Consider the following 12993-nt stretch of genomic DNA (forward strand, 5'->3'; position numbering starts at 1 on the left):
GTCAGACTTTTTTAAAAAAAATGGAGTTATGATGACATCTGGTGGCCACTAAGTGTAATCTGATTTTTTGATGTGAATGTTTTAGATGTAGATATAACGATTTTTTTTTTTTAATAATTAGAGGTGACTAAGATGAATGTTTAACAAAATTTCCTATTTTAAATTGTAGATACTTCAGAGTGCTTGGGGGAAAAGGGTGATGAAAAGAGTTTTTTGACACTTGAGGTCCTCATGTATAAAAAAAAAATTGATTACTAGAATACACACCCTTCCTCCAAAACCATTTGTGAATACAGATACCTTCTTTCATCTCTGGTAACACACTGAGCAAAGATATAGTTTTAGTTATCACTGATATAAGTGTCCCTGAATTTGAACATAGTCAGACTGAGAGTAATTGCTTCTATTTTTCCAGGATCATTCACAAGTAAGGCTTTATTTTGTTTTTGTAGCGGTTGGTTCTTTCTCCTTTCTGAGCTGGCATAGATTTTCCTCATGCATCAGTAAAACAAACTTTAAGCATGAGATATACAGTTAAATATTCTTGGTATTAACATATCTGTCCTGTGCACTGGCTTTTTTCCAAGAAGTTGGCCTGTAAAAAATTACTTCAAAGATAAAACACCCTGATTATTAAATTTATTGTAATATCAGCTTGTTTTTTTAATAATTTTCATCAAGTTTTCAAGGCTATGAAATATGTAGAGTGACATTTATGAGATCCTTTCTTTTTTAAAATATGCTTCATACACATTATGGATAAAATGTACACTACCTGATGCACTTACTTTCCTCAAACATGATTGCAACAAAGGATGTGTGATTGAATATCACATTAAAGCATGAAACATTCCCATTTAATTATAAGAATAACTTTAGAGTTTATTGTTTGCTAGTTATCTAAATAATTTTTGAAAAGCTAATACTTCATGCTTTAAGATAATCACTGACATTATTTTGTGTTTTTAAACTTCAAAATTATAGCTGTTTTTTGCTGAGAGTTTGTAATGGTTTAACATTTTGTTATGATGACATATGTTTTATACTCGTGTAAGTATGAGGTAGCGGGTCTATGGATATATACAAAAGCATTTGGATTTACCACTTTCTTTAAATGCCAAGAAACTCTAAAGCACATGAAGGACAGAGACTCCAAAGAACAGTATTACTTAGGTATCTAAATTTGATGTGGAAAGTATTATTTTTACACAATGGGTCCTCCTTTTGGTGTATAGTACATTATTTTCACTTGGGCATATTTCTTTGAAATGTATGTATTTAAATACAAGAGGGAAATATGAGTCAATATTTAAATAATGGAAGAAAAATCAAGAAAAACAGATACTATATCTGAAGAAATTTTTAAAATATGCAGGTCTTACTTACATGTATTGCACTATATAATCTATAAGCAAAATAGGCTGGTTTGTCTCGAACGCAGAGAACTGGGAGAAATTAGAAAAGTAATGTTAGTGAAGAGACATGATTTCTTAAGAATTCGTGAAATAAGATGAACATGTTTTTTCATGTTACAATCTTCACATTGTGTTATAGTATCCACACAGAGTAATAGCAATGTTATAGCTCATCAAAAAAATACACAGCAACAATATTCTAATGATCCATTCAGATTTTCATTTCATCTATCTCTTGGAACTTGGTCAGCTTCTTCCTCTAACTGATGAAGAAAACTTTATCTTTTTCAACTGAAAATTAAACAGTGCTTCAAAAAACCCTAGGTTATCACCACTATTATTGATTTTTTATTATCAAAGGATTTAATGTAACAAAGACCACATGTGATTCATTCTGAAGGCTATGCATTTATATGACTTTTCAAAGTAAATTATAGTTAAGGTCCACGTGATTTCTCATTAAGAGGCTTCATTCATATTCCTTATAGATTCCTGGGAAGCTCTGAAGTCTCTTTTATTTATTTATTTATTTATTTATTTATTTATTTATTAGTTCTAATCAATTATACATGACAGTGCAAAGCTCTTTGATTCATTGTACACAAATGGAACAGAATTTTTCACTTCTCTGGTTGTGCATGAAGTAGAGTCACACTATTTGTGCAATCATACATGTACCTAGGGTAATGGTATCCATCTCATTCCATCATTTTTCTTAGCCCTTGCCTCCTCTTCCCCTCCCCTTTGCCACATCCAAAGTTCCTCGACTCATCCCATGCTCCTCCATATGGATTAGCATCAACTTATCAGAGAAAACATTCGGCCCCTGGATTTTTTGAGATTGAAGGGCATCTAGGTTGCTTCCACAGTTAAACAATTGTGAATTGTGCTGCTATAAACACTGAAGTGTCTGTGTCACTGTAGTATGCTGTTTTCAAGTCTTTAGGGTATAGACCCAGGAGTGGGATAGCTGAGTCAAAAGGTGGTTCCATTCCAAGTTTTCTAAGGAACCTCCATACTGCTTTCCAAATTGGTTGCTTCAATTTACAGTCCTACCAGCAATGTATGAATGTACCTTTTACCTACATCCTCACCAACACTTATTATTGCTTGTATTCTTGATAACTTCCATTCTGACTGGAATGAGATGAAATTTTAGAGTAGTTTGAATTTTCATTTCTCTAATTACTAGAGATGTCGAATATTTTTTTCATATATTTGTTGATTGATTGTATATCAAAGTCTTTTAAGAAGAAACAGTAAGGATGATAACAGGCCTGGCCAGTTTATATGTCATCAAATTGAAATGGTCATAGTTTTGGAAGACCTAGAGCCTGATGAATGTGCACTGTTGATTTTAGCCATTCAGTATTATTTATTTGAATAATAGACTAATACATAAATGAATAATGTATGAGACTATAACTTCTAGCCAAAATAAAATCATCATAACAAATTAATTCAAGTAATTGTTTTCGATTGTGAGAACATAACCTTATCTTTTATTATTTTTACTTTGAAGAAAAGTTAACCTGATAATCATTTTTTCCCTCAAAGCACTAGGAATGGCATCAGGGTATCAGGCATGCTACGCAAGTACTGTCCCACTAAGCTACACCCATAGTCCTTTGTGATTACTCTGGAGTGGCTGCTAGACTGCGATGGCTGGGTGCAGGGATATCTCAACCTTGTGAACTATGCTAAGCCCAAGGCCAATATCATCCTAAATGCAGAAAAACTGAAAACATCCCCTCTAAAAACTGGACCAAGACAAGGATGGAAATCTCAATATTCACTTATTCAACAATTATCCAAGTGCTCACTAGATAAATAACTACTGGGGGAATATTTCACAATGACTTTTCATTTATAGGTCTGGGATTGGGTGTTCTCAAGTTCAAGTGCAGCACAAGATAAAGCTTGAGTAGTTCCATAGTAGCTTTACAAATGACTACCACTGTTTTTTCTTCTATGGAGATCTCATTCCTTAGGAAGGCCTGGGAGGTGTGTCTCTCTCATAGTAACTTGTAGAATTCACCACTGAGTAACAACTTGGTAAGTCTCTTTTATGGTAGGACTGACTCCTAAAGGTGAATATGCTGGAAAGTCTCCCTTTCTCTCTCACACACTCATGCTCCCCAAAAACAAACAAACAAAAATACCTCCAAAACTAAAGAACAACAACAACAACAACAACAAAACCCTCTTCCTTCTGGGAGGAAAGGAAGCCACATTGCTAGAATTTATCTGCTCTTGGACAAAGGAATGGAAGTCAATAAATACAAAATGAACTTAACAGTATGAAAACCGTCATTCCTGACAGAAAACATCAGATAATTCTGCTTCCCGGAATGAAACCTGAACCAGCCTTTAGGGGAAGATGTCAGTTTATTAATGCCATTAGGCCTCCAGCTTAGTGCCCTGTATCAGTAACTGATATATGTTCCTTCTACAGAGTTCACAACCCTTTTAAATAGTTGCATTCAGGGGGAAAATGACTCAATAAAGAGCTTCAATTCGGTCAGAGCCAGTCAGCATTTGTTGTGAAATAGAAGTTCTGCTGTGCACCCAATAAATTATTACTTACCAATTGCCACCAACAGCTCCTTAAAGTATCCATCATAGCAATCATTAATGGCATCTACCACATCTTGCCCAGAAATATTTTGAAATTCCTGGAAAACTTCAAAAAAAATTGATGTAATTCAAAGGAAATTTTGTAAATATTCCAAACTTAAATATAGATATTGATTAGATTGTTTTACATACTGAAGGTATTTTCTCTAAAATAATTGAAAATACTACCATCAGTAGTATTGATTTCTATGCTTTGAAATAAATACAATACTCTAAAAGTTAGTGGAGCTGGTATAAATCTTCAAAGACTTGCTTTTGCTCTGTCCTCCTTGGGAACAACTGCCACCTCTAGTAGGACTCACTGACTCTCTGCTGATTTAAATTCAGAGGAAACACAAGACCAGACATTATTTATGAGCCATTTGTTTAGGACATACATAGAAATAAATCAGACTTATTTCAACAGTAAATTTTCTGCTAGAGCTTAAATATGAAAAATTATTGTAAAAATCCTGAGTGATGATTAAAACAGTGATCATAAGACCTATAAAGAATATTATATATATATATTAGAGTTGTGGCTCAGCTGTAGAGCGCTCACCTAGCATGCATGAGGCCCTGGGTTCCATCCTCAGCACCACATAAAAATAAATAAGTTAATTAAAGATATTGTGTCCAACTACAACTAAAAAATAAGCATAAAAAAGAATATTCTGAGAAATATGAAATCACCTTTTGATAAGCATTATTAGCAAAATTGTGCTTAATTAAGCTTCTTATTTAGGAATTTACTTATGTGGTTTTATCCCAAGAAACTTTTAGTTCTCCATTTTTTATAGCAAATTAGAAGCAAGGAGGTATGGTCTTATTGTATTTATATATATAATTGACATTAGAAAATATAAAGATGGGAGTTCAATTAGGGTAGGTCATCTTTTAAAAATTTTTAATGACTTTTGTGTTTTACATAAATTTTTTTTTAATAGGGGGAAAAAGAAAAGTACAATAGTTTGAAGAAACTCAAACAAAGTGCAAATGAATATGAATTACCTCTAAAACCAATACGATGCTACCTCTTTTGCATAAATCATGATATCAGTAATGAACCTGACTCATGATGCGCTGATTAAACTATGTTCACTTTTCAAGATAACATATAGACAACATACCCAGTAGCAAATAGCAAATACAGCTCTAAAACAGTGATAATTTTCAAGAGATTCAATATTTGGAAGTTATAAAATTCATTTATTAGAAAAATAAAATTATGGGGAAAACTTTTTTCTTAGTAATGCCATTAAATGAGGCATATATGTATAACTTATAATCCAAAATAATTGTCTTTGTGATAGCCAATTTTCCTCTATTTCTATGCAACATTTTCTCTCTCTTTTTTTTCTACTTAACTACTTGCTTTTTATTATATAATCAGTTAAGTAACTGGAAAGAAGATTGATTTCTAATTACCCAGCCACAGCTGCTGGTAGCTCTTGTTGCACAGGATCATCTGTAGCATGGTTTTATGTTCTCCAGTTTTCTGCTGACACGCTTCCCACAGGACCTGAAACCCACAGTCAGGAAGGAGCATCAGAATCAGCTCAGACCATCAGAACAAAGGTTCTTTAGAGCCTGTTGGAGGGCTGGATCTAGTTACCATTGCATCCTGAGCAGCCATAGCAGGGTCTGTGTATCCCTCCTCCCTGGTTCCCTGTAAAGTAAACATAGATTTCCTTTTAAATGTTCTTAATCAACAATCCATGTGGTATTTTTTTTGGGGGGGGAGGGCTTAATCATACTGTTGTCTTTATTTTTGTGTATTTGTGAGGATTTCCATAATAAATATTTTTTAAATTGAGTTCTGTTTTAATAGTGTTATACTATAAAACATCAAAAAGTTTCCTTCTTTATGAAGATTTACAGACAGAAAAATAGAATTTTCTGATGGACCATTAATTAGTACATTAACTTAAATTTTCTAACAAGTTATTTAGAAACTGACAACGAAAAATAATTTTTAAAAGATTGTGCAAATTACTGTTACTATATCAATAAAAGACCACCAAAAGTTGGAATTTTAAGCCAAAAGCAGAAAGGTTTGATAAATCTAACATTAAATCTAGGTAAGGGTATGGGCTCTAGAGTCATTAAGATCTAGGTGTGTATTCTAGCTCTGCTCTGTTAGTTCTAAATATTTTTGGCAGATTATTTGATTTCTGTAAACCTCAGGGACCATGTCTATAATATGAGGATAAGATTTCTTGATTAGTAAAAGCACTGACCACAGGGCCTGGCACGTGGTAAGTATTCAGTAAAGGATTCCAGCAAATCTACTACCCCATTTCGGTCTTAAATGCATATTTTTCCATATTCTAACATCTCTGAAATTTAGATGTATCCTATAATTGATGGCATTAATTCAGGGAGTTTTTCCTTCCTTAGTGGTATATCATAAAATAATGGAGCATTATTACAAATTGATAACATCTAACATTCAATATAACATAGAATATCAATCATGATAAAGCTATATTCCCAATTTCTACTTTAAGACTATTCTAATAATGATTATGATTTTTAAAAAATTTCAAAAGCTGAGGAAAATATTTTCAATACATCATGAACAGAACAATTTTGACACAATGATTTTGTGAAAAAATGGTTTATCAATTCCATTTTTGTATAAAACATATGGGAGAAACCTAGCCAATCAACACACATTGTCACCACATGAATAGGTACTTTATCAAACTTTGAGTCTAAGAACATAGAGCTCCCCCATGTGGTATTATTCAATCAAAAATCCTTGAACCATTGAACTCTTTGGTAATTCCTGAGGAAGTTCTCAAGTTATTTGGAACAAGACGGTCTCCATTTCTTGAATACTTTTTGAAATATTATATAGGCTTTTTTAAAAGGGTGTTATGATTTGGATATGAGGGGTTTCTCCCCAAAGCTTTGGGTTTTATATGGCAAAAAAAGTGAAATGATTTTATACAGTTCAGAAGTGAAATGATTGGACTATAAAAGATGTAACCTAATCAGTCCATTCCTAGTTTGAATGGACTGACTGGGTGGCGATGGTAAGTAGGTGGGGTGTGTCAGAAGAGGTGGGTTACTGGGGTGTGCCCTGGAAGGGTTCATCTTTCCTGTGACCCCTTACTTCTTCCCTCATTCTCTCTCTTCCTGGCTGCCATCAGGTGAGCATCTTTTCTGGCCCTTGCCCTTCTGCCTCACCTTGGCCCCAAAGCAATGCAGTCAGCTGTCTGTGGACTGAGACCTCTGACATCCTGAGCCTCAGAATAAACTTTTCCTCCTCTAAGTTGTTCTTGTTGGGAATTTTAGTCACAGTGACAAAAAGCTGACTAACATAAAGGAAAATGCATATTTTTTCTTTTGCAACAGTGGTAGTCTTTGAAAGACACTGTGGTATTTTTCACTTCTCCAATTCTCCATAGAATTTTCTCCCCCATTAAACTGAGCATTCACTGCCTGGCAGTGGGTGGCAGGGGTGGAATTTACCACTGTTAGAGTGAAAATGCAGAGAAAGAGTCATCATTTGGCTCACAAAGTAGAATTTATGCAACAACAAAATAGTCCTGACATCCAGATTTTGTGGAGAAGAGTATTTGTAAATTTGTTTACTGACTTTTTTTATCATATAAAGAACAGATGTAGTCTACGCGACCATTTCAAACAGAAGGAAGAGAGGCTAACCAATGCAAGATGCATTGGTCCCCAAGGAGAATTCACACATGAAAGGAGAAAGAGGTAAAGGGATCATGCAATCAGAGTTTATTTAACTTTCCTTTAGGGTCAAGATGGGGCAGGAAAACTTTGTTAAAAATCCTTTTGAAAGTAGACAGAGGGTACAATGGCTTCTGCCCCAGATCATTTTTTAGGACTCTGGAAATAGCTACAGAGTTCAGTAAGGCAGCAAGATTAGGCAGAGAGAGGTCCTGAATAAAAGTCCCTTGAATTAACCTCAATCCCTAAGTAGCATGAATGGGACCTCAAATTTCCTATCTGATCCTGATCAAGGGTCTTACACTTTGGCCAAGGACCTGGTGGGATAACTTGCCAGATGGAGTTGTTCATATCATGACAGGGAAAAGGTTTTGCAATAATCAAGTGATACAGGTAGACCACATTGACTAGAACTGTGTGGGAGACACAGTTAGACCTCAGAGGGACTCTTCAGCTCCAGTGAGAATAAAAGTGAGGCTAAATCATCATGTGGGGTTACTTGGCTCCACCAAACAGAGACAGAGGAAGTATTAATGATTAACTAGTTGCACATTTCGGCAGCTAATAGTGAGAAGGGTCCATAACCTGGACATCAACACTCATGTGATTCATATTTAGAATTGCCTAGGACTGGCTTTGAGACTGGCATTCAGGTTCGATGCAAAAAGGTTCATGACCAGCAAAGATGCAAAATAATATCTTGATGATCTGAAGAGACCATCACTTTCTTGCTACCAAGACATCTCATGAACCATGCATATAGCTTCCTACCAAGTGCCCTCTTGGAGAGAAGGATTGGGGATTGCCAAAACACTAAGGATTCTAAGGATTCATACTTTACTCAAAAAAAAAAAAAAAAAAAGCTGTAAGTGACATTGAATGTGAACCCCCGTTGACTATATAAAGTATTGTATGGATTAAATTTGCTATTTCAAACTAATATTAGGTATTTTTTCTTTATTTACTAACAAAGCTGGAGGCATCTGAGAAAGCTCAATTTATTCACAGAGAAATAAATAAGCCATATTTTCTTGTTAGTAAATTTGTAGCCCTGGAAAATTTAATATATTTTATCATAATTCAGAAGTTGTATATCATCTGAAGGTGAGCAGATGATAGGCAAAAGAAATGAGCCTGTCAGACACATTTCTCCTGCCTCGTTTTCTTTGCTTACTTAACATACCAAGGGAATAACAATGCACACATGTAATTCTTGTTCTTAAAAGCGGTGCACTTTTGTGTATGATATGTGTATTTTATGCACCCATACATTTTATGCATGCACACATTTTATGTATTTTAACAAGAAATAGAAGATGATATTTAAATAATAAAAGTAATTTGTGGGGGAGGTAGGATTATGGGTGTTATGTTTAAATCATAAAAATATTGAGGGGCAGGGATATGAGGGCTCATAAATTCCTCTCCTTATTTTAGAAGTGAAAATAAATGGACCTAGTGAGATTAAGTGAATTGTTCAAGGTCTGAATCCTAGAGAAGAATGTTATTAGATTCCAGTGGCATCGCTGGCTGTGAGATCTGGTTAACCATGGTTGAACCCATTCTTTTTGGACAATCTCTTCTGGTTTCTTTTCAAATTCTCTCTGATGGTTTTAATTTATACCAAATGACAAATAATGAAAAACAATAAATATGCTCTATCTTCTCAGATTTTATACTATTCATTCAATAACATAGCTCATCGTGGTAATTCTTAGTCTTCATGTTATTTGAGCTCTCAGTAGACTTGGTTGCAATTGGCTCTGTGTTCTCCTTTTATACTTTCATTATTTGGCTTCCAGGATCTCTTTTTATTTCTATCTCTTTCATTGCAAATTCCTCAATCTTTTTTTTTTTAATTTGAGATCTGCATTTTCTTTTTTTAAAATATTTTTTATTTGCCAATGGAACTTTATTTATATGCGGTGTTGAGAATTGAACCCAGTGCCTCACACATGCTAGGCAAGCACTCTACCACTGAGCTACAACCCCAGCCCAAACTCCTCAATCTTGAGAATGGGTTTATCTTACTTTTCAATCTCTTATTTTGGAAGATTCTTATGGTAAGGCCTTAATTGTCTTCTTGCCTGTAGTTATGCTCCCTTCTCTTGGTAATCTTATCTGGTGATGGGGCTTTAAGTTCTATCTGTATTGTAATGATACCCACATTTGTATCTCTAAATGAAATCTATTATCTGGAGGAAAGCAAGATGGTGGATTAGTGAGATGTGGCTTTTCTCACAGCTCTATAACTTGGGACTCAAACAGAAGGGAAACTACCTCTTTGGGAGGTAAGTGAAAAAACAAAAACAAAAACAGAAACACTCCACTGATATTCAATATTGGACAGAGAGCCTTGAAGACTGGGTACAACATCAGATTAGGCCAAGGAACAGAATTGGAGCTGATCCAGGTGGAAGAGGAGAAAATACACCAGGTTGGAAATGATTGAAAGTGCTGGGAAAATCTTGGCTTGGGGAATCCAGGGACCAAAGGGCAGCACCCCCTGGGCTGACCCAGGTGCTATCAGTCCCAACAAACTGGCCAGGGAAAGTCATCATCTGCCAGCCCTCTACAAGGAGCCCAAGTTGGAAATACCTCCACGAGACTGGTGTGGACTCAGAACCCAGAACTTAGATCTGTGAGTTTGGGGATGCAACTAATACATGAATTGGGCAGATGCCAACCACGAGATTTAAATGAACCTAACAAATCAAGAGAATCTCTGGCACAGAGACCATTTTGCTTGGGGGTAATACAGATCAGATTGAACCCAGCAGCTAGCAGGACAAGTAGCAGGAAGAAATTGAATAGGGCAAAATGACTGAGCTCAGTGCTCAGAAACAGTCTTGAGAAGCCAAAACAGGGCAGTATCCCCAAACAACAGAACCAGTGAAGGACCAACTCCCCAGTCCCAAAAGTGGTGCCTTGCTGGGACTAGTGGGGTACAGTGCTAGAAGTATGTTGATTCATTAATGAAAACTCCCCACATAATAAAACACCAGGGGCAACTCCAGACCAAATACCCACCCCTGGGAGCTTCACTTACAGCAACCCATCTCACAGAACCCAAAGACAATACCCAGGAAGTCAGGCTGAGAACATTTTCCACAGCTCCTCCCGCCATCCCCCTGAGAAGGGAAGTCGAGAAACAGAAAGGTACTTTGGCATAGACAGTGGGCAAATGGTCTCATTGACTATTCTGTTATTTTGTTTTTGTTGTTTTTGTGTGTGTACTGATTGATGATACATGATGGACATTTATACATTTATACATGCACATGTTTGTTTCTGGTCTTTCAGTTTTAGCGTTTCTAAGGTAGTTATTTTTTCATGCTTTATTTTTTTGAGGATTGGGTTTTTGATTAGTATATTTTGGGTTGATTTTCTATTGTCTTCTCACAATTTTGTTTTCCTTTGTTCCTACTTCTCTCTTTTTACTTGCTAACAGCCAAACACTGTTGCTCTCTTTCATCCTTTGTTTCTTTTACTTCTGTTTTTTGGTCCTCCCCTTATAAACACATCCTATGTCACCTCTGCATTTGCTCTATTCACCTCTTGAATCTACAAACCCTTTCCTACCATCTCATCACTTCTTTCCTCTTAAAAATTCTATCTTTAAATGAACACTTATATACATTCATATATCTTTATTTTTTCTCACTTCTACCATTTTATTTGAAGACAGGTATTTTTCATGGATCAACATTTTGAGGACTAAGGTGTTTGATTAGTATTTATCAATTTTGGTATTATAATCTTATTTCTTTTTTGTTTTCATTGCCTGAGACTTTTATGCATGTATTCTCTCACTTATCAGTTTCCCTCAACTCTCTTTTCCTCTGCTAATAGCCATTCTCTATGTTCTCTCTTTCACTCTTCTTTTAAATATTTTACTTCTATTTTTTTTATTATCCTCTGTCATAGACTTCATATTCTATATCACTTCTGTTCTATCCCTGGTCACCACCTGAAATTGTAAACCCTTTTATAAACTTACTGTTTTTGCTGTGGGCAATAACTGATCATATCGTTTCTGTTTATTGTGACAATTGACATTGTAGATTTCATATTTGGTTTAATGCTATAAGTTGCTTGCATCAATGGTTTTTATTATCAGTCTTTCCCTAAACAGTGAGGTACTGGAAACTTTTAGGAACATAAATCCATAAGGTAGAAACTCTACTGCCTCAAAACCAACTGTTAGATGGGTAGACATACAAACAACATGAAAAAGCAAGGGAATGAATCACCTGAAACAAACCAAAATACACCAAAAGCAAAATCCATTGACATCTCAGTGAAAGAAATGCCAGAGAAGGAGTTTAGAATGTTGATAGTAAAATTGATCTGCAAGGGAAAGGATGATGTAAAGGAGAAAATACAGGAAGAAAAAGATGACTTTGAAAAAGTAATAGAGATTCTGAAAAAAACAAAAACAATGAAAAAACAAAACAAAAACAACAAGCAGAAATCCTCAAAATGAAGGAAACAATAAACCAAATAAACCATTCATTGGAAAGTATCACCAGAGGACTAGTCCACTTAGAAAAAAGAGTCTCAGGCAATGAAGACAAAATACATAATCTTGAAAATAAAGTTGACCACAGAGAAAATATGTTAAGAGACTATGAACAGAACTTCCAAGAAATATGGGATAACCTGAAAAGAGCAAATTTAAGATTTATCAGGATAGACAAAGGCTCAGAGGTACAACCCAAAAGAATGCATAATCTTTTAAATGGAATAATATCTGAAATTTTCTGAAACCTTAGGAATGAAATAAAAAATCAAATACAGGAAGCATACAGGACCCCAACTATACAAAATTACAACAGACTCACACCAAGGCATATTATTATAACTATGCCTAACATACAGAATAAGTATAGAATTATAAAGGCTGCCAGAGGAGGAAAAAAAAGACAAGTCACATGTAGAGGGAAACCAAGTCAGATCTCAATTGATTTTTCAACCCAGACCCTCAAAGCTAGGAGGTCTTGGAATAATTTATACCAAGCTCTGAAAGAAAATTAATTCCAGTTAAGAATACTAGACCCTGCAAAATTAAGCTTCACATTTGATGATGAACTAAAAACCTTCCATGATAAACAAAAGTTAAAAGAATTCACAACTAAAAACTCTGCACTACAAAACATTCTCAACAAAATAGTTCATGAAGAATAAATTCAAAATAAAACTAAAAACCAGCAAAGGGAGGAACTATGCAAGAAGAACAGTTAATGAAAAGAGCAAC

General features: G+C 35.0%; 1 protein-coding gene across 1 annotated transcript in view; it reads right to left on the reverse strand.

The window, feature by feature from the left end:
* Anxa10 (annexin A10) overlaps window positions 1–12993 on the reverse strand; it is an 81028-nt gene that overhangs the window by 4095 nt on the left and 63940 nt on the right. The window contains exons 7-10 of the mRNA XM_015486231.2: window positions 5647–5700; window positions 5460–5553; window positions 4003–4098; window positions 1387–1445 (exon numbers count right to left, since the gene is read on the reverse strand). Coding sequence (XP_015341717.1) covers window positions 1387–1445; window positions 4003–4098; window positions 5460–5553; window positions 5647–5700 — 303 coding nt within the window. The remainder of the gene's footprint in view (window positions 1–1386; window positions 1446–4002; window positions 4099–5459; window positions 5554–5646; window positions 5701–12993) is intronic.

Source organism: Marmota marmota, unplaced genomic scaffold (genome assembly GCF_001458135.2).
Source record: "Marmota marmota marmota unplaced genomic scaffold, marMar, whole genome shotgun sequence".
Taxonomy (NCBI): domain Eukaryota; kingdom Metazoa; phylum Chordata; class Mammalia; order Rodentia; family Sciuridae; genus Marmota; species Marmota marmota.